We start from the raw sequence: 26476 nt of genomic DNA, 5'->3' as shown, positions 1-26476 counted from the left end.
GTGGCGCATAATAACTGGCGCATCCCTGCTGATATGCAGGGATGCGCCAGTCGTCATAAATCTGCCCCTTTATGTCCAAGTCAGGAAGCCAGGTGACACACCTGCACCGAATGTGCTGGTGCCTGACTGGCTGACCTGAACTTTGACAGGCTGAAGAATTTCACAGTTATATGGATGTGCCCTCCTCAGCGTGGCATTGCACTTGGTGGCTTTCCCCCGTCATGACTAGCGGGCATGTCACAGATAGACTTGGACCTGGGTGCTTCAGTTTTAAGCCTTGAGGGCCCAGTGCGGACTGTCCATCAGTGATTACTCGTCATAGAGGGGGGTGGGGTAAACTGTCTCACTGACCCCATCTCACTACCTTAAGAAACCCATAACAAGGCCAGCCAGGGAGAGGAGGCTCCCATTCCTCCAGGAACCACTGAGGGTTCTCTCCTGCCTCCAAAATCACCGCTCTTACTCAGCGCTTTTATAATTGTTTGGTGCATGCATGCCTGCATGTGTATATGTATGAATGTATGTATATTTGTGTGTGAGTGCTGTGAATGGGTGTCAATTTGTGTTTTTGCTTGTGAATGGTGGTTGTATGTATGTGTGCTTGTGAATGGATGTGTATGAATTAGTGCACATGTAGACGGGTAGGCGTGAGTATGTGTTTGCGTGGGTGGTCCGATTGCCTTCCTGCTTGAATTACCTGCCACCACTGCTTCTTTCAGCATCTGAAAAAATGTTACTAAATCCTCCCCTCTGTTTCAGATTACATCTTAGTAGAGCATCTGGATCTAAAGACCATACTAAGGATAAAGAGCTCTTTTTAGCAGAAAGTATTTTTTTTCTTGTTTGTAGGTTTCTAGTGATTGAGTTTACACAATTTGCATAGCTGTTCATTCTGGTTCTTCCCTCACTTTGTTAACAGTTAAGGGGGCTCTCCTCAAAGGAAGGTTATCTTATGAGTATGATAAACGTGTAACTTTGCTCTTACTGACTACTTTGCTTGAATGAAGCACTACATGTTATGTGCAAATACATTTAGCCATCCAGAAAAAAACACTATAACCTATTTAATGCTTTACCTGATGCCTTTTTCTCATAACAAAAGTCCTGAATGCCTATGTAAATACTACTGTAAAGAAGCCTTGTCATTACAAGGAAATGGAGGTCTCTACTCACGGCATCCTGCAGTGTTTCTCCACTCGTAGATCTTCACTTTTTTCCTCAGGCAAGTATCAGCATATGTTTTCAGAGCCCCGCATAAAATTTGCTTGAATCCGTCGTTCATGCACATATCATAAACACAGTTGTCCATGTAGATTTTGGGGTTAATTACTGCATGGCACTCTCTGAAAGGTCCAGTCACCAACTTGGTAATCAGTCCACAGACAGAGGGGTCTTCATACTTTTTCACCAGGTCTGCGCTGCAGGTCTTGCACACGCCATTGCAATTGTGCCAACAGAAGCGGTCGCCATCTTCTACCTTCCAGCTTGTTCCAAAGTCAATTGGATTTGTGGCCAACACCCCCGAGGGCATCATGAAGTCATCATTGGGGTTTCCATTGTAGTTGCCACACAATCCACAAATATTTTCAAAGAAGCTGCTTGAGATCTTGACCTTTAGAAAGTAGTTCCAGTCATAGTACACTTTGAGAGTGAAATCAGTTTGAATGATGATGAGTCCTCCGGACTGATAAAGCCGTAGTTTTCCATCATTTAGGATAACAGGAAGACTTAACTTGTCATTGTTCACCTATGAAAGCAAGCCCTGGTTATTAGCATAATGAGCATGATCAAAATTTCCTTTATGTAAACTCTAAATGTTCTATAAAAATACAACATTTTCATTTTCAGGTGCCTTTTTCTTTTCTGTGAATTTAACATTACTATAAGCACAGTGTCATCGACAGCCCTCTTTATTGGTACCTGGCTTGATCATGAATGTAAATACGCTTAAGTTCCTATTAATCAATTTTAAATATTTTACGTAGTTCTTGTTTTACTTCGTGTACTTTTCACATATGTATTATTCACAGTATATTTTTTTTAGCAAAAATTGTTCACAGTATCCTTGATATTGAATGCTTGCTGCGGTGTTATTCACTGTGCTAGCAATGGTCTCCGCTTGCCTTTAGAAAGTGTATAGAAAATATTTTGAGCAGGTATCTTCCTTTTATTTCATACATACTGTGCTATTTTCATGCAACCAATAGCGTTACCGGTTTTTGAACAATATTCATACTGTGCAATTTACTCAAAATGGTGTGCAAAAAGCTTGATATTAAGCACAGCTGACTGGTGCTGAATCCTTCTGTTACGTTCCACTCATGTCTGGCTTTACACAATTTATTTGTTTATCTTTAAAGGGTGGTTAGATTACACAGCTGGTAATGAAATCTGAAAGACAGTATTTGTTGTGGCAGTTATGCTACTAGCTTGTGTAGGAAATGTGTATTTTCTGTATGATCACCCTGGATTTTTTGGGCCTCATTTAAGAGTCCCCTTGCTCCACCGGACAGTCACTTTTTTTAGGACACTGGCAGCGCAGTGTGTCAGCCCATATTTACAAAGCGCTTGCATGCCTTTTCAAGGCCTTGTAAATATCATCCCCCTTCACGCATTACTCTGTGTGAAAGAGGCATTCCATGGGTGCTGCTGTAGGTGTTCCCACGCAACACCCATGGAACGTGACACATTCCCAGATTTACATGGAATTGTAAACCTCAGAATATGTTTTTGCATTTACTATGTGCGCTGCATTCAGCAGCAGAGCTAGAAAGAGGAAAACACCTCTTGTAATTGTTTTTGTGCAGGAAGGTGCCCTTTCCTGTATGAAAACAAGCACCTCTATAACGTAGGCACCCCTGCAGAATATCTTAAGCGTGTCTGAGTTGGTGCATGGCAGCCCATTCAGCACCAGAGCAAGAGAAAAAGACAGGAATGCGTAATTCCTGCCTTTTTCTTTTGACGCACAGCAGTGCTGCTGGAAAGCTTGCTGCGCTGCCATGCGTAAAAAAAATGTAAATAAGGCCCTATATTTTTTCTGACTATAGAACTATGTGCACTTTCCCTTTGCTAGTAGTAAAATGCATGTGTTCAGATGGATATGTCCAAGGATACCATATCCAGGAGGACACCTCAATCTATAATAATGGCTGAATTCAGAAACAAACAAAAAAGAAAAGGAGGGCATTCTCGTTTGCCTTCATCTAAGCCACCAAGGGCAAGACCCACAACATCAGATCAATGGAGACAGGTAAGAATTGCCTGAGTCTGGTAATAGGAGACATCCCATTACCAACCCAAAGAGTCACTGCAGACCCTTCATAGAAGTGAGACACCAGGTGCTAATGTGGACATGATGTTGCCTGTTGCTAGAGCTATTGTGCTTCTAAGTGAATGGAGGGGGATGGGAAAAGTTGACCATGGGGCTGTTTTCTTGGGCACTGTTAGACCTGGCTCCATTTTCGTGGGTCTCCCTTCCATTTTTTGGCTGTTGCATCACATGTTTTTGCTGGTTATAGATGCTTTGGGCACTGTGCCACTGCTATTCAGTGTCAGAGTGCAAGTGTTCCCTATGGTAAATTGATGTATGGATTAGTGACTCCATGATTGGGTTATTTGATTTACTTGTCAGACCCTAGTACAGTGCACCCTGGGTGCCCAGGGCTTTTAAATCAAATGCTGCTGGTGTGCTTGCAGCACTATTGTGCCACCCACAGAAGCAGACTGTAAAATGTGTCTCAGGCCTGCCATTGCAGAAGAGCCTATGTGCAGTCAGGTACTGCCATGTTGACTGGCAAGTGCACCCACTTGTCAGCCCCTAAACCTTCCCTTTTCTTCATATCAGACAACCCTATGCTAGACCTAAGGGCAGGGTGCATTGTAAGTAAAAGGTAGGACATGCCCTGATGTGTGTGGCATGACTGATAGTGAATTACAACCATTTTCATTTTTCACTATTGCAAGGCTACCTGTTCCCCATAGGCCAGAATAGGCAGTTTGATTATCACATTTTATAATCCTAACTGACTCAGGGAACTAGGTAAAAATTCAAGTTTAGTATGCCTGAACTCAGAATGATAAAATACATCTTTTAGTGAAGTTGGTTTTAACATTCTGTGTTTGAAAACACCACTTTAAGAAAGTAGGTATTTTCTGACCTAACCATCCAGCCTGCCTCTACTAGGTGTGTATTCCTTGTCCGGTGTTTGAGTGACAGGGGCTGGGGGATTCCAGGAGACAGGGGGAGTCAGTGGGAGGAGTTGCACCTGGGTCTGAATAGGGCTGTGCCTTACCTCCACAATGCTGGCTCCACCTCCTGTGGTGTGTCTGATGTCCCTGGCCCACACTGTCTAAGGAAAGGAGCCATGTAAACAAACCAGAACTGGTTTGAACTAGGCAAAGGCCTCTCTGCCTTCAGAGAACAAAGAGAAAATTAGTATAAAAGGAGGGACCCAGACCGCAGAACTTTAGATCACTTTTGGGAAACAAGAAGAACCTTTCCTGAGGAGAGGAACCAGAGATAGAGACAGCAGGAGGAGACTATCCCTGTGCTGTGTGCTGTTTGGGGGATTGGCCTGCAGTGGCTCCCTGACTGCCAAAGAAAGGAGAAAGGAACTTTGTGCTACTTTCATCAACTTGTAAAGGAACTCCAAGGGCTTGAAAATTGAGCTTGCCTCCTGCTGAAGTCTCAGGGACAACAGGCCTCATCAACCAGCTCCCTGCGTTCCCTTGCTGGGAATTTAAGTGTCTGCTGTTGAGCTGGGCCTTCTGAGAGACAGCATTTCGCTGGGAGCTGGAAACGCGACTCAAGACGAAGAAGCGCGTCGTCACCACCGCAGTTGTCGTCGCATCGCCTAGAAAGCGTGCCGCCGCTGCCGCCATCGCATCGCCAAAGCGCCTCGCATCACCGGAGAAGAGTGTCGCTGTCGTAGCAGACGCTGTCGCATCACCGGAGAAGCGTGTAGCTGCCGCAGCAGCTGTCCTCGAATAGCTGTGGAAGCGTGCCACCGCTGCCGCTGCTGTTGCATCGCATCACCGAGGCACCCCGCATCATTGGAGGAGAGTGTCGCCGTCACAGCAGACGCCGTCGCATTACCAGAGAAGCGTGTCGCAGGGCCTGTCGTGGCTCAAGAAGATTTGCCAAGTCGCCGCACGGCCGTCGCGCGTGCACGCATCACCCCTTCGTTGTCACAACATCAAGAAGACGCCATTTTGTTTCATTGCACCGGATCTTCATCGCATTCCGGCGTTGCTAGTCGCATCGCCACATAAGGGCAGTAAGAAACCTATGCATCAGCTCCCCACGCAGAGAAGAACCGACGCATCACCTCCCCTCTGGAAAGGAACCGACGCATCACCATCCCCTACGCAGCAGTAGGGAACCGACGCAACCCAGTTCTTGTGTGTAAGGAACTGTCGCATCACCTTCCCTGCAACTCTCTTGTTTGTATAGCGTTACGCATCCAGAGGTACATTGACCATAAGTGTCGCATTTCCCATCTAAAGAGAACTAAGCTATTTCTTCAATTTTGGAGTACAGTATTGTGGCTTTTTGTCGTTTGTGGTCTTGTAAGAAGTCTATATAAATAATACTTATTTTTATACTACAACCTGTGTGGTGTCCCTTTGCAGTGTTGTCACTATATTACTGTATGTCTTCACAAATGCTTTACACACTGCCTCTGAGATAAGCCTGTCTGCTCGTGCCAAGCTACCAAAGGGGTGAGCAGAGGTTATTTTAGAAGTGTACCCTCTTACCCTGACTAGACGCAAGGGTCCATATTTGGTCAAAGGTACCTACTAGAGACCCCCAAATATAACAGGCATAAGCATTGCCTTACATCTATAGTGAAACGGTTGTTTTTTCATTCTATGCTCATGCAACAATGGGGAAAGAGGGGTGGGGACTGGAATTTACCAATCACCTATTACATTAGACGTAACACATGCCTGTCACAGAATTTACCTATCGATGTGTCCGAAACAATCATAGATGTACATGAATGGGAGAAACATGACCATCAAATGCAAACTAAGATCACAGAAAGTGTAGGAGAGTAGGATCTGCATCTTATGGTTACCCCCACTTTTTGCTGATGTTTCGCTGTTTTTCGCCTTTAGTCTGGCTGGGGCCCTGCTATTCAGGACCCCAGCCTAGCTGCTTCCTCTCTAAATTGATTCCATGTACCTTAGGTACACCACAGATTGGATTCTGGGGTGCCCTTATATGTCCCTAGTATATGGTATACTATTTACCCAGGGCATAGTGTAGGAGAGTAGGATCTGCTTCACATGGGTACCCCCACTTTTTGCTGGTGTTTCAATGTTTTTCGACCTTAGTCTGGCTGTGGACCTGCTAGCCAGGACCCCAGCCTAGCTGCTATGTTCCTAGGGCATAGGTACCTCTGAGGCCTACCAGGGGCTGAAGCATACATTATGCCACCCCTGGGAAGCACTCCAAAATGACACCACAGGTCTGCTACTGCGGCCTCAGTAGGGTGGTGCATGCACCCCTTAAAGTGGTATAGGCTTCCTATATCACTACCATTGCACACACATATACAACCTATAAGTCACTCCTATGGCAGGTCCTGACAATCCTGAAGGCAGAGTGCTTGGTTTTTCTGTGAGAGGGTGCCCCTGCATGAGCACAGCCCCTCTGCAGCATTCAGAGTACCTCCTCTGATGCTGTTTGTGGTGCAGCCTGACCATATACTCTTAAGTGCATTATAACCTCGCGGTAAATGCTAAATTTGGACTGGCTGCATGGAAACATGTTGTGTTTGGTGTCAAACACTTTGGAATACTACACTCCCCCACCAGTTCTGGTGGTGGGGGTAGGATTCCACCCTTCTAGAGGGAGAGACATGTTCACACTGGTCTACCCGGTAAAGACTTTCTACAGCCCTGGCATCACAAAATGGATGCCACTGTCACAGACACGGATCTGGCCTCCTGCTACTGACCGAAACTCCGGCAGGAGAGGCCTGGACAATAGGTTTCCTGTCCCAGGGAGGTGTAACCACCTCCCCAGACAGACAGATGTGTATTGGGGCTGGGAGGGAGCATTCTCTGGTGCTTTGAAGTCCTGCACTGGGGGCAAACTTGGTGTACCTGTGCATAGTCCAGTTCAAACTGGTTGCAGGGGCTACCTGCCCCTGCTCTGGCGCGAAACTGGACGAAGGAAATGGGTGTAACCACCCCTCTTTCCAAACCCTCCCATAGGTGGGTCCCTAGAGAATGTCCAACCCCCAAAACTTTGTATAAGTATGAGAACCCAGTCCTTGAGACTATAGATTACCCTGGATGAAACTCTGCAACATATATCCTGGACCTTCGACGTTCTATTTCAACTAGAAGACTGAAGAAATCTCCTTTGGGGTCAAGGAGTGACTCCCCTGCTTGGCAGGCACCTTAAGAAGCAACTGTCCGGTCTGCAACTCTGAAGCTCCCGCCGGACACCGAAGTCTTTGCATCACCAGAGGTGGATTTCCAGACTTCTCCGAGGCTACCCTGAGTCCACAGCAAAGCTGAGGCCCATGGCTATTGTGGGTGATGTGGAACCGTGACCCCTGGACACCATTCCTTTTGCTGATCCATCATCTTCCTGGTCTTCCTCAAAGTTGTGCTTTGGGCTCCAAGTAGCCCTAGCCTTGAGCACCTCCTGCACCGAAGATCTCTGGCCCCCACTCCACGAGTAACCCGTGGGCCAGTTTCAAGTGCGACTGTTCAAGGCTCCTTCGCGATCGCTAGCCCATTGGCTAGTGGGTCCTCGCGAAGGTGACTCCTCTTCTGATTGGGCTTTCCTGGTTGCTCCAGACGTGCCTGACTTACCCTCACTGGGTGAGTCCCCCAGACCTTACTGGTCTGCATCGCCTTCCTTTTTCTATTTCCACGTGACTTGCCATTGCCAAGGCTTGTTGGGTCCAATCTGGTCGCCGACACCGCGGCACTCGACAGACTTCGTGTGACAGCTCGAATCCAGCTTCTGGTTGTCGTCGACGCCTCCTGGACCTCGTGGCTGAAGACACCCATCAACTCACCTGAAGCACCCGACATCAATGGGCATTGGACTATTGTGCCCCTGATCACTGGTAAGTGACCCAGACTCTCTCCCCTCTGCTTTCAGGTTTCTTCCATCCTCGATCCAGGCTTGGATCTCTCCGGACACTTCTCCTCTTCACGGCAGCAGCACTTCTTTGCCAGCTTCCATTGAAAACAGCGACACGACCCGACACCAAAAGACACCTATACACCCGGCTTCCCTGGGTGAGGTAACTCGAGTACTCCATTGCTCCCGTGGGTATTGACCCTAGACACCTCTAAGTCCAAAAGTGGTCGCTCGTAGTCATCCTCTAAGTGTCCTTAAACTCTTCATTTCCAACCGCAACTTTCCCCATTGAAGTTAACGACGATTCGCGGCTGTGTTCTCACACTGCACGCATCCCCCGTGGGTCCCCTTTGTCACTACCTTGGGTGGTTCCTTGTGGCGCAAGCACTTGTACAGGCTCTAGGCCTTGTGTCTAGCTCAGTCATGGTTCTTATACCACTTTATTGGTATATGGTTTGGTACGCCCCTAGGGCTCAAACGTGTATTTGTGGTTTTACTGTTGAATACTGACTTGTAACTTAAGTACTTCGAACTACAGCCTCATAAAGAGACTAGAGGGGTGTGTTTTATCCTAAATACATATATTTTAAATATATACCTGGTGTGGTTGTCCTTTCATTTGGTCATTCAAGAGATTATAGACAGGTAAAACAAGCTGCTTTACATTCCTTCAAGACTTAGTCTGAAGGCTGCTCTCCATAGCTACCAATAGGATAGTTTTCAATAAAGGTTGTCTTTAACCTATCACCATAAGGGGTTGTTTGGACTGATACAAGGTGCCCACTATAACTAGTGGACAGCATATATCAGGCCAACTTCTCACATTGGTGTGCAGCTTGTGGGATTCTAGCTTGCTATTGTTTTACCAGATAATCTCAATTGAATTGATCAACTGAAAACCACTAAAGGTACCTTAGGTTCATATAATATCAAGTTTAGTATACTGTAAGTTCTACTGAACTTAGAGCTGTGTGTTAAGGGATAGTACACCCTTTCTACAACTCAAGCGAGTTTAGTAGGCCACACTAGTGTAGGTAGTGCAATACACCACACCACACTAGTAATGTCTAATCAGCCAGGAACCAGTGGGTCCCTGCCAGAAGCCAGTGGGCTTCTCCCCTATAAATATGAGGAACACACCTTTGCACAGCTTAGGGCCTTATGTTCCATTAGGAAGCTGAAGACAGGCAAAAGCCCAACCACCCGGCATCTTTTACAGATACTCAGGCTGGATGATCTCTCAGGGCCTAGTGGGCCTGAAGGGGTAGGCAGAGTGGGTGGGACAGCAGCTGAGGGTGGATCTGGGGGTGGAACTCCCCCTGGCCCAAACTCTGCTGCTGATCAGACTGATGACAATGATCAGGATATGGTGACCACAGCTCAACTGGATGAGGATGATGAGGAAGAGCCCAATGCTACCCTCTTTGTCCCTCCAGTAAGAGTTGAAAGTAGGGTTAGAAGGAATATATCTCTCTCAAGCGAGCCTGTTCAGTCTACCTCATCTGTAGGGACCTCTGTTTCTTCTCACAGAGGGAGGGAAACCTCCCAGGAGAGGAGAGAGAGACTGCTGAAGTATGAGCAAGATAAGTTCAACCTCAGAAAGCAGCAGATGGCCCTAGATAGTGAAGCCCTAGAGCACTACAGAGCTAGCAAAAAGGAGGGACTAGAGCCCGTTGGTGGCAGCAATTTCCCTAGAGATAGGGAGTGGTCTTATGACCATAGAAACCTAAGTAAGATTGTCCCTCCCTACCAGAGTGGGGATGACATCCACAAATGGATAACTGCCTTGGAGAAGGCCTGTAAAGTACAGAAGGTCCCCCAAGGGCAGTGGGCAGCAGTCTTATGGCTCTCCTTTGCAGACAAAGGTAGAGATAAGCTCCTCACTGTAAGAGAAGAGGATGCTGATTACCAGGTCTTGAAAAGTGCACTAATAGATGGGTTTGGCCTAACCACTGAACAATACAGGTTAAAGTTCAGGGCTACCCAAAAAGCACAAAATCAAGACTGGGTGGACTTTGTTGACTGTGCTGCTAAGGCTCTGGAAGGTTGGTTATTGGGCAGTAAAATGTGTGACTTCATAGGATTGTACAATCTGATAATGAGGGAACAGATTCTTAATAACTGTCAAAATCAGCTGTTGCACCAGTACCTGGTAGACTCTGATCTGACCTCTCCCCAAGAATTGGGAAAGAAGGAAGACAAATGGATCAGAACCTGGGTGAGGCAGAAGGTACAGAACCAAGGTGGTGACCCAAAGAAGCAAGATTCTAAGAATATGTTATATCCTGGCTTTGATGTTATTCATGAAATCTCTTTCTCTGCCAGTGGAATGTTCATTGGATGATGTGTTTCAGAATGTTGGGAGCCAGAGAGTCAGTTGAGAAGGGCTGAGCAGCATGCTGGCTGCTCCTGGTGGGGTCTTGTACTGGTCTTGTATTGGATTTAACTAGATGACTTGTAACTATCTACAAATAAACATCTAAAGATCCTCTACACGTCTGTGTGCATGCTTTGTTTATTTGACAGTTTGTCTTTTAAAGCTTGCCTGTATCACAGATCCACTGTGACAGGCACACCGATTACAACCATGTTATACTTTGTATGGTGGATGTTGTATTTGATTATTAGCAGTTATCATTCAAATGTTTTTACAAATGCATTTTCATTGTACCTTCTACGTGTTTTTCCTTTACAGGTGCCACTTCATTCACAATTCTTCACGTTGGGAACTCTTTTTATTGGTGGGTCTTTACATCTTTGTATAGTTAGCACACTCTTTTCTAATTGTTTGCTGGAAACTAGGTTTCTTTGTGTGTCTGCTCGAGTTTTGTTGTGTGTCACTTAGATACTGTGACACGTTAAGGTATGTTTTTTTTGTACACTTGTCTGGGTGTTGGTCCCAGCTTCACAGTTACTGCCATTTTATTCTAGTTTGTGTTACGCTCAGGGCAATTATGCAATGATTTTAGTCCGTTTTGCATCTTTTGTGCTTCTCTTTCCCAAGAGATAAGTCATGGGTTCCTCTTCTTTTTGTCAGCGTCTGGTATGACTTGTCTCTTTTTATACATGCCTGGCCAGCAAATATATATTGAGGTAGTCGTTGGTGTTTTATTTTTTCGTTTCTGTTGTTGTGGTAGAAGGGAGGATGGCATTCTCACCTTTTGTCTTTCTTCTCTGTTTTCTTCACTTGTATTTTCACATCTTCTTTTGGTTGCTTTTCTTTCTCATTGGTTTGAGATGTTTCTGATTTATCCTTTGTCTTTCCTCTGACTTCGTTTTCTTTCTGTTTTCATCCATTATTGTTTTTATAAGGAAGAAAAGGGGATATGTTATATCCTGGCTTTGATGTAATTCATGCAATCTCTTGCTCTGCCAGTGGAATATTCATTGGATGATGTGTTTCAGAATGTTGGGAGCCAGAGTCAGTTGAGAAGGGCTGCGCAGCATGCTGGCTGCGCCTGGTGGGGTCTTGTACTAGTCTTGTATTGGATTTAACTAGATGACTTGTAACTATCTACAAATAAAAATCTAAAGATCCTCTACACGTCTGGACTAAGTCACTACAGAACTCTGACAAGGGTGGGGACAAGGGTAAAGACCAGAAGTCTTCATAAGGGCCCCAAACATCTTCTTCAGGTGGGGATTCACAGTCCAACAAAGTGAAAGGCCAAAAGAAACCATGGTGCAAAGTCTGTAAGCAAAAGACACACTGGACCAGTGATTGTACCAAGTCCAAAGAGAATACTCCAGCCCCCACCAATGTCCCTAAGGCACCTGCTCCCCCTAGTGCAGTTACAATTGGTGGTGGGAATGCACAAGCCAAGGGTTAACTAGGGTTGACCCTGGGTACTGAGTTGGGCTCTGGCCTAGTCAGAGAAACCACTCAGGCTGTTCTTGTCTGTGATGGGGGCATGGATATGACCCCCACTGTCAGTCCTAGTAACTTGGGCAAGTACAGGCAACAGCCTTTAATCAATGGAATACAGGCTTTGGCATATAGGGACACAGGAGCAAGTGTCATTATGGTGACAAAAGATCTTGTGGATCCTGGGCAGATTATACTTGGTGAAATGTATCAAGTGACCAATGCTAGAAATGTCAGAACAGACCATTCTCTGGCAGTTGTTAACTTCTCCTGGGAAGGGGTAACTGGCCTTAAGAAGGTTGTGGTGAGTGCAGACCTACCAGTCGAATGCTTGCTTGGCAATGATCTAGAGACTTCAGCTTGGGCAGAAGTAGAGCTCAGAACTCATGCAGAAATGCTGGCCATCCCTGCAGATGTGTTTGCTGTGACCAGGTCACAGGCCGAAATGTTAAACTTAACAGGCCTTGGATTCTGGATGAATGGACCAAGTGCCATCCAAGAGGAGGAGCAGAAGGGTTAAGGCAGAGCCTTCCCCCTGACTCAGAAGGAGGATCAGTCTCTTGAGGGAGATGATCACAGTCCTTAAGAAGGAACTTTCAGAGAGGAGCTTGAGCCTGATCATGTTGAGTTCTTGGGGAGAGGGGGCCCTTCCAGGGCAGATCTGAGCCAGGAGTAGCTGAGCTGCCCCTCTCTTGAACCCCTCAGACAGCAAGCTGCTGCTGAGGCTGCTGGGAGTGCTAGTGGTACCCATAAGGTGTATTGGGATGACGGACTCCTGAACTCAGAGTGTAGAGACCCCAAGCCTGGTGCCACCAGGAGGTTGTTTATACCTCTGAAGTTCAGGGGCTTCCTATTGACCCTAGCCCATGATATCCCTTTAGCAGGTCACCTGGGCCAGAACAAGACTTGGGACAGACTTGTCCCTCACTTTCACTGGCCCCACATGTCTGAAGACACAAAGGAGTTTTGTCGCTCCTGTGTAACCTGCCAAGCCAGTGGCAAAGCAGGTGGCACTACAAAGGCCCCCCTGATACCACTACCTGTTAGGATCAAGAAAATGAAGTTGTCCAATAATCTAACTAACATGGTTTTATAATGGTTGAATTTTAATATTTTAATATTGTCCATATGAAATGCTTACTTCATGAAATTAATATACATATATGTAATATGTAAGTGATGTGAATAGATTGTTTTATCTAATTGACCTCTTTTTAATATATTTTAATAACTGACCTCTTTTTAATACATTTTAATAATTGAGTTTTTATAAAGAACTTACTGTAAATTTATCATGATTTGATTTTGTATTAATTATGAATTGATTGTGTGAAATTGTATTGTTCCTATGTATTTTTATGATATTAATTTATCGAATAAAGTATTTTGACTGACTGACTGACACTACCTGTGGTGGGGGTGCACTTTGAAAGGGTGGGGAATGACATTGTTGGTCCCATGGATCACCAAAAAGCATCTTGGCACAGATTGATCCTGGTGGTGGTGGACCATGCCACTAGGTACCCAGAAGCAATTCCACTTAGGACCACCACAGCTCCTGTGGTGGCAAGGGCCCTCTTGGGTGTATTCTCAAGGGTGAGTTTTCCTAAGAAGGTAGTATCAGATGGGGTGCAAACTTCATGTCTAGCTACTTGACTTTAATGTGGAAGGAGTGTGGAGTGAATTACACGTTCACCACACCCTATGACCCACAATGCAATGGTTTAGTTGAAAGATTCAACAAAACCTTGAAGGGCATGATTAAAGGTCTCCCAGAAAAGCTTAGGCGCAGATGGGACATACTTTTACCCTGTTTTTTATTTGTCTACCGGGAGGTTCCTCAAAAGGGGGTTGGTCCATTGTGTCTGGTGAAGGAGGGATGGGAGTTACCTCTCAAACCCCCTAAACAGGACATAGTGGACTATGTACTTGGTCTCTGCTCTAGGATGGCAGAGTATATGAAAAAGGCAACTAAAAACCTTGATGCTAGCCAGGAATTACAAAAGGCCTGGAATGACCAAAATGCTGTGCTGACTGTTTACCAGCCAGGGTAGAAGCCAGGGTAGAAGGTGTGGGTGTTGGAGACTGTGGCCCCAAAAGCTCTCCAAGATAAGTGGAGTGGCCCCCATACAATTGTTGAACAGAAGGGAGAGGTAACCTACTTGGTAGACCTTGGAACTCCCAGGTGTTCCCCTAGGGTACTCCATGTCAACAGACTAAAACCATATGTCGACAGGGCTGACATGGGCTTGCTCATGGCAACTGATGAGGGATAGGAGGGAGTGACTCACTCCTTGACCTGCTCGCTCAGAACCTTGATGATGGGTCAGTAGATGGTGTAGCCTTGGCAGGCAGCCTCACTGTCCAGCAACAAACTGACTGCAGAAAAAGTTCTCAGCCAGTTTAGGCATATGTTTTCACTGACTCCAAGTCAGACTACGTGGTGCACTCATGAAGTGGACACTGAGGACAATCAATCAATCAATTCATTTGTAAAGCGCACTACTCACCCTTGAGCATCTCAAGGCCCTTATGGTGATAGGTTAAAGACAACCTTTATTGAAAGCTATCCTAGTGGTAGCTATGGAGAGCAGCCAGAAGGAATGTAAAGCAGCTTGTTTTACCAGTCTATAATCTCTTGAATGACTAAATGAAAGGACAACCACACCAGGTATATATTCAAAATATATGTATTTAAGATAAAACACACCCCTCTAGTCTCTTTATGAGGCTGGAGTTCGAAGTACTTAAGTTACAAGTCAGTATTCAACCGTAAAAGCACAAATACACGTTTGGGCCCTAGGGGCGTACCAAACCATATTCCAATAAAGTGGTATAAGAACCACGACTGAACTACACACAAGGCCTAGAGCCTTTAGAAGCGTTTGGGCCTGAAGGAACCACCCAAGGTAGTGACGTAGGGGACCCACTTGGGACGTGTGCAGTGTTAGAACACAGGCGGGAATCGCCGTTGACTTCTATGGGGAAAGTCTCGGTTGGAAAATTACAAGTTAAGGATACTTAGAGGATGACTACAAGGAAACCCTTTTGGACTTAGAGGTGTCTAGGGCCAACACCCACGGGAGCACCGGAGTACTCGAGTTACCTCACCGGGAAGCCGGGTACATAGGTGTCTTTTGGTGTCGGGTCGCGGCATCGTTTTCAATGGAAGCTGGCAAGGAAGTGCTGTTGCCGTGAAGAGGAGAAGTGTCAGAAGAGATCCAAGCCTGGATCAAGGATGGAAGGAACCTGAAAGCAGAGGGGACAGTCCAATGCCCACAGATGGGTGCTTCAGGAGAGTTGACGGTTGTCTTGACTCTTCAGCCACGAGGTGCAGGAGGCGTCGACAATGACCAGGAACTGGATTCGAGCTATCCCACGAAGTCTGTCGAGTTCTGCGGTGTCGGTGACCAGAATGGACCCAACAAGCCTTGGCAACGGCAAGTCAAGTGGAAATAGAAGAAAGACGTTGGTGCAGACCAGCAAGTTCTGAAGGACTCACCCAGCGAGGGGAAGTCAGGGAACATCTAGAGCAACCAGGAAAGCCCAAGCAGAAGAGAAGTTCCCTTTGTGGGGACCCACTAGCGAATGGGCTTGTGAGCGTGAAGGAGTCTCGAGCAGTCGCACTGGAAACTGTCCCACGGATCACTCGTGGAGTGGAGGCCAGAGATCTTCGGTGCTGTAGGTGCCCAAGGCTGGGGCTACTCGGAGCCCAAAGCACAACTTCGAGGAAGACCAGGAAGATGATGTACCGGCAAAAGTTCACTGTGTCCAGGGGTCACGGTTCCACGTCACCCACGATAGCCACGGGCCTCAGTTTTGCTGTGGACTCAGGGTAGCATCTGGGAAGTCTGGAAATCCACCTCTGGTGATGCAAAGACTTCGACGTCCGGCGGGAGCTTCAGAGTTGCAGACCGGACAGTTGCTTCTTTGGTGCCTGCCAAGCAGGGGAGTCACTCCTTGACCCCAAGGGAGATTTCTTCCGTCTTCTAGTTGAAATAGAAAGTCAAAGATCCAGGATATATGTTGCAGAGTTTCGTGCACGGTAATTTAAAGTCTCAAGGACTGGGTTCCTATACTTATACTAAGATAGGGAGTCGGACAGACTCTGGGGACCCACCTATGGGAGGGTTTGGAAAGAGGGGTGGTTACACCCATTTCCTTTGTCCAGTTTTGCCCCAGAGCAGGGGCAGGTAGCCCCTGCAACCGTTTTGAACTGGACTATGCACAGGGACACCAAGTGTGCCCCCAGTGCAGGACTTCAAAGCACCAGAGAGTGCTCCCGCCCAGGCCCAATACACATCTGCCTGTCTGGGGAGGTGGTTACACCTCCCTGGGACAGGAAACCTATTGTCCAGGCCTCCCCTGCCGGAGTTTCGGTCAGCAGCAGGAGGCCAGACCCGTGTCTGTGGCAGTGGCATCCATTTTGTGATGCCAGGGCTGTAGAAAGTCTTTACCGGGTAGACCAGTGTGAACATGTCTCTCCCTCTAGAAGGGTGGAATGCTACCCCCGCCGCCAGAACTGGCGGGGGGTAGTATTCCAAAGTGTTTTATACCAAACACGACATGTTTCTGTGCAGCCAGTCCAAAGTTAGCATTTACCGCGAGGTTATAATGCACTTAAGAGTATATGGTCAGGCTGCACCACAAACAGCATCAGAGGAGGTACTCCGAATGCTGCAGAGGGGCTGTGCTCATGCAGGGGCACCCTCTCACATAAAAACCAAGCACTCTGCCTTCAGGATTGTTAAGGCCTGCCATAGGAGGGACTTATAGGTTTTATAACTGTGTGCAATGGTAGTGATATAGGTAGCCTATAACACAGTAAGGGGTGCATGCACCACCTTACCCAGGCTGCAGTAGCAGACCTGTGGTGTCATTTTGGAGTGCTTCCAAGGGGTGGCATAATACATGCTGCAGCCCCTGGTAGGCCTCTGAGGTACCTATGCCCTGGGTACATAGTATACCATATACTAAGGACTGATAAGGCACTCCAGAATCCAATTAGAGATGTACCTGATGTACATGGAAACCATTTTAGAGAGGAAGCAGCTATGCTGGGGTCCTGATTAGCAGGGCCACAGCCAGACTAAGGTCGAAAAACAGTGAAACACCAGCAAAAAGTGGGGTACCCATGTGAAGCAGATCCTACTCTCCTACAGAGGGTGTTCCACGTCTTGGTGGTGAGGGGGGAGAACGATCTGCTGCCTGTGGTAGTTCTTCGGATGTGGGGGACGGTGGCGAGGGCGAAGTCGGCGGAGCAGAGCTGTCGGTTTGGGGTGTAGAAGGTGAGTCGTCTGTTGAGGTATGCCGGTCCGGTGTTGTGGAGCGCCTTTTGTGCATGGGTGAGGAGCTTGAAGGTGATGCTCTTGTTGACAGGACGCCAGTGCAGGTCGCTCAGGTGTGGTGTGATGTGGCTGTGGCGAGCAGAGGCGTTCTATATGCGTTGTAGTCGTTTCAGGAGTTTGGCCGAGGCTCCTGCGTAGAGGGCGTTTCCGTAGTCCAGCGTGCTGCTGACGAGGGCCTGGGTGACCGTTCTTCGTGTTTCGGTGGTTATCCACCTGTAGATCTTGCAGAGCATGCGCAGGGTGTTGAAGCAGGAGGACGAGACAGCATTGACTTGCTTGGTCATGGAGAGTGTTTAGTCGAGGATGAACACCAGGTTGTGTGCGTGGCTGGTGGGTGTTGGTGCTGCTCCCAGTGCGAATGGCCACCAGGAGCCATCCCAGGCTGAGGGAGTGGAGCCGAGGATGAGGACCTCAGTCTTGTCCGAGTTCAGTTTCATGTGGCTGTTCTTCATCCACTCGGCAACAGCTTTCATTCCTTCCTGGAGGTTGGTTTTGGCGGTGAGGGGGTCCTTGGTGAGGGAGAGGATCAGCTGGGTGACGTCGGCATAGGAGATGATGTTGAGGTCATGCAGTCAGGCGACGTGGGCGAGCGGAGCCATGTATACGTTGAACAGTGTCGGGCTGAGGTATGATTCTTGGGGTGCGCCGCAGATGACCTCGGAGGCTTCGGAACGGAAAGGGGGGAGGCGGACACTCTGGGTTCTGCCGGACAGGAAGGAGGTGGTCCATTCCAGAGCCTTGTCTCGGATCCCTGCGTTGTGGAGACGTGTGCGTTGGGTGCGGTGGCAGACCGCGTCGAAGGCGGCTGATAGGTGCAGGAGGATGAGGGCCCTGGTTTTGCAGTTGTCCAGCAGGGCCCTGATGTCATTAGTGGCGGTGATGAGGGCAGTGTCGGTACTGTGGTTGCTGCGGAACCCGGACTGGGACGGGTCCAGGATGCTGTTCTCCTTGAGGTAGCGGGTCAGCTGTCTGTTGATGGTCTTCTCGATGACCTTCGCCGGGAGTGGGAGCAGGGAGATGGGCCGGAAGTTTTTGAGGTCCCTCGGATCAGCCTTGGGTTTCTTCAGTAACACATTGATCTTGGTGTGCTTCCAGCTCTCCGGGAAGGTCGCGGTCTCGAAGGAGATGTTGACGGCCTTGCGGAGATGGGGTGCGATGGTGGCGCTAACCTTGTTGAAGATGTGGAGTGGGCATGGGTCTGACGGAGAGACAGAGTGGATGGTGTTCAAGATTTTGATGGTCTCGTCGTCGTTTATGTTGGTCCATGTGAGCAGGGGTTCAATGTGGGTGGTGTCCGCGGGGTCTGAGGTGTCGGTGGTTGTTGGGGCGGTCAGGTTGTTGAAGATGTCATGGATGTCTGCGATCTTGCGATGGAATAAGGTGGCGAAGGAGTTGCACAGGTATTGCGATGGTGGGATGCCGTTGGTGTTGGAGCTGGGGTTGGAGAGTTCCTTCACAATGTTGAAGAGCTCTTTGCTGTGGTGTGCGTTGTTGTCCAGTCGATCCTTGGAGGAGGCCCTTTTGGTAGATCTGATGAGATGATGGTGTCTGCGGATGGCGTTCTTGTGGGCTGCGTAGCTGTCTGGTGTCTGTTCGCGGTGCCATTTCATCTCTAGTGTGCTGCAGGTTTGCTTGGAGGCCTGGAGGTCTGCGGTGAACCAACTGGCTTTCTTGTTAGTGTGTCTGGTGGAGGGTTTCTTGATCGGGCGAGAGTGTTGGTGCAGTTGTCTATCCAACATCTGAGGTTGCGGGCAGCGGTGTCGGCATCGGTGGGGTCGGGGGAGGGCTTCGGGCGAAGGTAGCGTTTAGCTGGTCTTCGGTGATTTTGCTCCAGCTATGGCGCGGGATCTGTTGAGTGCGGTGGTGCGTGGTGGGTTTCCGGAAGGTGAAGTGGATGCAGCGATGGTCAGTTCAGTGGAGTTCGGTGGTGTGGCTGAAGGTGACATGGGCACTTGCGGAGAAGATGGGATCAAGCGTGTGGCCAGCGGAGTGGGTGAGCGTTGTGACGAGCTGTCCAAGGTTGGCTAGGTTGTCAATCAGGGTGGTGGAGTTGGTGTTGTTGTTGTTCTCAAGGTGGAAGTTCAGGTCTCCGAGGAGGATGTAGTCTGTGGAGGTGAGGGCGTGCGTGCTGACGAGGTTGGCGATGGAGTCGCTGAACTGAGGCTGGGGATCGGGGGTCTGTAGACAAGAGTTCCTCTGAGGGTGGTGTTGGGATCAGTGTGGATCTGGAAGTGAAGGTGTTTGGCAGTGCTGAGGGTGCCGTCGGTGCTGTTCGAGACCCTGAGGGTGTTCTTGGGTATGATGCTGATTCCACCTCCTACTCTGTTGGGGCGGTCCCTGCGGGTGATCTTGTAGCCATCTGAGATGGCAATGCCGATGTCGGGTGGCGAGGAGGCGTTCATCCAGGTCTCTGTCAGGAAGGCAATGTCTGGGGAGGATGTGTCGAGCAGGTCCCAGAGTTCGACGGCGTGTCTGCGTGCGGAGAGGGTGTTCAGTAGTATGCATCTGAGGTGGTTGCATCCTGGCACGATGGGCGGTTTGGTGGCTCGGATGCTGGTGAAGCTGAAGCTCCGGCAGGGGAAGGATACTTTGGTGTGCTTTGGGGCGGCCAGGAAGCAGGTGTGCGGTCGTCCGGTGTTGAGTGCGTTGAGGGTGTTGGCGTTGTAGCGGCATCTGGTGTCGTGGCGTTCGCGGGGGCCAGGGGGTCTGGTGCTGAGCGCAGTCCAGGCGCGGACGAGCGCGGCTTGCCTTTGGCATGACTTCAGCGCGGCCGCCATCATAAGGGGAGGTGGGAGGGAGGATAAGCTGGGAGCGGGATGACGAATGGGCGAGCAGGGGGGCGGAGCTGCAGGGGACGCAGTGGTGGGAAAAAACGGGCAAAAATCAGGGGCACAGAAGAAAAGGGGAAACAATAGCAACAAATATCACGAACAGCAAAAACAGGATACAAAATACAAACCAGGGGCACAGAGGCTAAAAGAGAGACAACAACAACAATATATCACGAAAAGCAATACAGTGAAATAAAATGCAACCAAGGCACAGGGGCCTCGAACCTACGGCGGTGGCAGAGAGCAGAGGGACACAGGCACACAGGTGGTGCTGTGCGGCGTGTGGGAGCGACCTACCTGAAATCAGGGTCAAGGGTCGCTCTGCCTGTCAATGATAAGATTTACAGGCAACCTGATCAAGTCAGAGACTGTATCAGGAAAGAAGTCCAAACGATGTTGGATTTGGGAGTTATTGAACCCTCAGATAGCCCTTGGGCTAGTCCAGTACTCTTTGTGCCTAAACCTCACACCAAAGATGGCAAGAGAGAGATGAGGTTTTGTGTGGACTACAGGGGTCTCAATGCAGTCACTAAGACTGATGCCCATCCCATCCCGAGGGTAGATGAGCTTATAGATACTTTGGCCTCAGCCAAGTTTCTGAGCACATTTGGCTTGACAGCTAGCTACTAGCAGATAAGACTAGCTGATGATGCAAAGCCAAATACGGCATTTTCTACCCCTAGTGGGCTCTACCAATTTGTGGTGATGCCCTTTGATTTGAAGAATGCACCTGCCACTTTCCAAAGGATGGTGAATAAAGTCCTTACATGCCTGTAAGCCTATGGTGCAGCATATCTAGATGATATTGCTGTTTTTTGCTCCACCTGGGAGGATCACCTGGTCCACCTGAGGAATATTTTGGAGGCCCTGCAAAAATCAGGCCTAACTATCAAGGCCATGAAGTGCCAGATAGGGCAGAGTCAGGTTGTGTACCTGGGCCACCTTATAGGTGGAGGCCAGGTTAAACAACTGCGGAGCAAAATCCAGACCATAATGAACTGGGTTGCTCCAACCACCCAGACTCAGGTCAGAGCTTTCGTGGGCCTGACTGGGTACTACAGAAGATTTCTAAAAGGTTATGGATCCATAGTGACTCCCTTGAATGACCTTACTTCTACGAAAATGCCCAAGAAAGTTCAGTGGACAGTTAGCTGTCAAAAGGCATTTGATGACCTAAAGCAGGCCATGTGCACTGCTCCCATTCTGCAGAGTCATGATTACTCCAAAAAGTTCATTGTGCAAACAGATGCATCTGAGTTGGGGGTAGGGGCTGTACTGTCACAGTTGAATGATGGAGGTCAGGATCAGCCAGTAGCTTTTATTAGCAGAAGGCTGACCCCCAGAGACAAACATTGGTCAGTGATTGAGAGGGAGGCCTGGGCTCTGAAGAAGTTGAGGCCATACTTGTTTGGCACTCACTTCATTGTTCAGACAGACCATAAGCTCCTCTTATGGCTAAAACAAATGAAGGGTGAAAACCCCAAACTTATAAGGTGGTCCATTTTCCTACAGGGGATGGACTATACAGTGGAACATAGACCTGGGAGTAACCATGCCAATGCAGATGGACTTTCCAGATACTTCCACTTAGAACATGAAGACTCAACTGGTCATGGTTAGTTTAATGTCCCTGCATTTAGGGGGGTTGTGTAAGAGAGTAGGATCTGCTTCTTATGGTTACCCCTACTTTTTGCTGATGTTAAACTGTTTTTCAACTTTAGTCTGGCTGGGGCCCTTCAATTCAGGACCCCAGCCTAGCAGTTTCCTCTCTAAATTGATCCCATGTACCTTAGGTACATCACAGATTGGATTCTGGGGTGACCTTATAAGTCCCTAGTATTGGTATACTATGTGCCCAGGGCAGAGGTACCCCAGAGGTCTACCAGGGGCTGCAGCATGTATTATTCCACCCCTGGGAAGCCTTCCAAAATGACACCATAGGACTGCTACTGCAGTCTGAGTGAGGTGGTGCATGCATCCCATACTGAGATATAGGTTTACTATATCTCACCCTATCACTGCACATATAAACCTATCAGTCACCCCTATGGCAGGCCTTATCAATCCTAAAGGCAGGGTGCTTGGTTTTATGTGAGAGGGTGCCCATGCATGAGCAGAGCCCCTCTGCAGCCTTCGGAATCTATTCTCCGGGGTTGTCTGTGATGCAGCCTGATCATATACTCTTAAGTGCATTATAACCTCGCGGTAAATGCTAACTTTGGGATGGCTGCACAGAAACATATTGTGTTTGGTGCCAAACACCTTGGAATCATACCAACACATCAGTAACTGGTGAGTCGCTCCTCAGGTAGGCCCAAGGTACCCCCATGGGCAGGGTGCATTGTAGGTAAAAGGTAGGACATGCCCTGGTACGTGTGGCATGTCCTGACAGTGAATTACAGCCTACTTCGTTTTTCACTATTGCAAGGCTACCTGTTCCCCATAGGCCAGAATGGACAGTTTGATTATAACATCCTATAATCCTAACTGACCCAAGGAACATGGTAGAATTTCGAGTTTAGTATGCCTGAACTCAGAATGATAAAATACATATATTAGTGAAGATGGTTTTAAGATTCTGTGTTTGAAAATACCACTTTAAGAAAGTAGGAGTTTTCTGACCTAACCATCCAGCCTGCCTCTGCTAGGTTGTGTATTGTCTGTCTGGTTTGTGAGTGACAGGGACTGGGGAGACTCCAGGAAACAGGGTGAGTCAGCACAGGGCTGAATAGACCTATTTGCATGTAGATGGGTGGGAGGAGTAGCACCTGCGCCTGAATAGGGCTGTGCCTGCCTTCCACAATGCTGGCTCCACCTCCTGTGGTGTGTCTGAGGATCCTTGCCCACACTGACAAAGGAAGAAGGTGCACACTGGCAGAATGCACCCAGAACTGGTTTGAACTAGGTACAGGACCCTCTGCCTGCAGAGGACAAGTGATTTGCTAGTATAAATATTGGGGCCCAGACCCCAAGATTTGAGAACTCTTTTGGATCAAGAAGATTGCCAAGAAGAAGAGCTGGAGAAGCTGTGAGGAGGAACTACCACTTTGCTGTGTGCATTGCTGTGTTGATATCCAGTGGCTGCTTCTGTCTTGGGCAGTGAAAGGACTGGACTGAACTTTCTGCAATCGACTTTTGTGAGTTTCTCCAAGCTTGCCCCCTGTTCAAGAAGTCTCAGGAACAACAAAGACTTCAAGCTCGACACCGTCTACGACGCCGCTGCCGACTCTGTGTCCTGAAGGCACCGCAGAGGGCACCGCCGCAACACTGCACCGCGACCCTGCTGATGCCGTCACCGAGCCGCAGTTCGCACCGCAACCTGTGGGCACCGCACTCTGCACCGCCTCGCTTCACAATGACACCGTGGTAGCCCCGACGACGACGCTTCATGCCAGAATCGATGCCGCTGGTTGCACCGTGTTTCGAGGGCACCACTCGTAAAGTTACACGACACACCGCCCTCATCCTGCACCGCAGCCTTGGTCTACCGATGCCGGTGCCATCGACTCCAGTTCGTCAGCCGACGAAAGCGCTCCAGCAATGACGATGCCGCTGCTTGCACCGTGACCAACCAGCACCGTGACGAGCACCGCCTTCATCTCACAACGCGACCCTGGTCTCACCGATGCCGCCTTCTGACGCCGCCATCGAACCGCTGCTCGCACCATGACCTGAGTGCACCGCACTGCTGCAATCCGCACCGCAGCACCCAACGCCTGCAGACACCAGCGCTACTGACTTCAACAAAGAGGACCTCCGGAACCGACGACTACGGACGCCGTGTGTTCAGAAGCTCAACGAGAGATTATCGACGCTTTGCATTTCTGAAAGGTACTGTTTACGTGTCTTCCCGATGCCGTAGCTGGCCCGCGACGCCACGGTCAGACAGAACTGTTTGGATTTGTTTGCTCACGATGCCGTGATAGCCCCGGATGGAGCTATCGACAATACAAGGTTATTTTGATAACTGAATATTTTTAAGTACTGTATTGTGGATTTTTATCGTTTTGGTCTTGTTTAAAGTATATAAAAATATTGGATATTTTTCTAAACTGGTGTGGTGTCCGTTTGTAGTGCTTACACTGTATTACTGTCGGTTATGTGCAAATGCTTTATACACTGCCTCTTAATAAGCCTGACTGGTCGATCCAAGCTACCAAGGGGTGAGCAGGGGTTATTTTAGTAGTGTAACTCCCTTACCCTGACTAGGAAGAAGGGTCCCTATTTGGACAAAGGTGCAAGCTCTTGCCAACTAGAGACCCCCATTTCTAACAGTTATTATAAACCTACCATCTAACACATTGCCAAACCTAGAACATCTTCTGTAAAAGATTCCTCTCAATGTTGGGCCCACATTTAAGTGTTCTAAACAGCTTGTTACATGAATCTGTTGGGTCATAGAGTTTCTGGGGGAAGATGTAATCCTAATACATGGATTGGAAAACCAGAGGAGCAGTGCGAGTGTTACAGACCATTATCATTTCATAACGGGACTTTAGCATATAAATGAAAGTGCGGGCCAGCAGACTGGAGTAATGTTTGACATACTTGGTAATCCCTGACCAATTGAGGTTGATCGGAAATAGACAGATGTTTGACAATTTTTGGTGCAGTCTAAAGCTCATTAAAAAATGCAACAGAAGATCCATCCCCATGCTTGTTCTCTAAGTTGATACAGAAAAACTCTTTGAGTGTATAAATTGGGCATTTTTAAAACAGACCAAGGAGAAAGCTGGATTTGGCACCTACATATAAATGTGTATTTGCTCAGGATACATGGTCCCCTTAGCTCTACTAGTTGTCAACAGGGATAAAGAAGAGAGCTTCTTCCTCTTCTGAGGAGGCACGTGCCAGGTGTGCCTATTCTGCCTATTACTGTTAGCTCGATTGGTCCAACCCCTAGCCCAATTATCTAGACAAACCTCAGAGGTGTGTAGAATGGATTTCAGCAGATTCTTCCACAACATACCAATGAGATCCTGTTGAAAATAATGTATCCTGAATTGTCCATACATGTACCAATACAGATTGGACAGTATCCAACAAGACAAATGAAAAGGAGCATACAGTGTATAATAAATATAGCTCAATTTAGAGCATTAGGAAGAGTTCCAAATGCAATATAAAATGTGTCCATAACAAACGTTGAATTAAATTCCTCAGGAGTCTTGCTCATATGTTCAAATCCATCTTTATTGTGGTTTTTGATCAAACACAATTGCACATCAGCCCAGCCAATGTGTTTTCTCCCTTAGGACTTCATCAGGGTTCGATAAATCATTGATCCCTTATCTTTCGTAGTGTACGATGTTGTCAAAGAGCCAGCATCAGAAAAAGTCCAACAATGGGTGTAGGGTGGTGTAGTACCTTCTATATTTTTCCTTCTTCTGTGTCAACTTCCCAAATAATGGACATTCTGCCTGTACCCATTGCCCATGATTTGGGCTTACTACCTAGACATTGTAACAGAAATTAGAAATGACCTGTAAAGTTGAGGCCCCTCATTTATCTTTTGGATCCACAGATTAGCAGCCTTGACAATGAATACTCTCCCTAGGTTATAGTGTATCTTTAAAATCCTCTCAGTGTCAATTTCTGAACAAGAGCTAGCACACATTTGCAATATGCCTGTAATAAATGCATACGGTAAAATATAAAACCACTGATTCCACGCAGGGTTATGCAGTGCAGACTGAAGTCTAGGGTAATGGGCCTTGCAGACACCGAGGGGCCGATTTACAGAACTAATCTGAGACAAATTCCTAAATTTACTACTTTTGGTATTCACAGAAGGCAGTTAGTAGTAGTAAAGTTAGGACTACTAACTTTCCCACTACTAACTTGAGGCAAAATCCTAAACTTACTACTTTTGATATTCACAGAAGGCATTTAGTAATAGTAAAGTTAGTAGTCCTAACTTTACTACCTGACCTGACTAGCAGTTTCCTCAAGCTTCCTCATGTTTTTTTTTCTTCTGAATGCAAATAGAGGTTTGGGTAATTAGTGTTTAACTTGTCTTTAGCTGTTTTCTCCTTGGCCTCAAACATTGCCTCCCTGTTGTAATATTTGACCCTTTTGAAGGAATCACAGATAAGTCTCTTGGGATATCCTGTGGAAAGGAATTTATGACCTCGGGGTGTTTGACAAAATCGCTTAGGTTTGAACAATTTCTGCGAAGGCGCAAGAACTAGTTAAAAAGAATGCCATCTTTTTGACAGTGCAGATGGAAACTATCGCTCCTTCCCCTCTTTAACCCCCCCCTCTCCTGCCCTTGAAATGGTACTACCTTGCGGTGGAATCTTGGGGTGAAGCTCGTCTTGGG

At 47.9% G+C, this 26476-nt stretch overlaps 1 protein-coding gene across 1 annotated transcript in view; it reads right to left on the bottom strand.

Moving 5' to 3' along the window:
- LOC146809146 (IgGFc-binding protein-like) overlaps positions 1 to 26476 on the bottom strand; it is a 790095-nt gene that overhangs the window by 683519 nt on the left and 80100 nt on the right. The window contains exon 4 of the mRNA XM_085614833.1: positions 1174 to 1747. Coding sequence (XP_085470959.1) covers positions 1174 to 1747 — 574 coding nt within the window. The remainder of the gene's footprint in view (positions 1 to 1173; positions 1748 to 26476) is intronic.

Source organism: Triturus cristatus, chromosome 7, assembly GCF_964204655.1.
Source record: "Triturus cristatus chromosome 7, aTriCri1.1, whole genome shotgun sequence".
Taxonomy (NCBI): Eukaryota; Metazoa; Chordata; class Amphibia; order Caudata; family Salamandridae; genus Triturus; species Triturus cristatus.
Note: the sequence above shows the minus strand (reverse complement) of the source record. Positions and strands in the feature narration are given on the sequence as shown.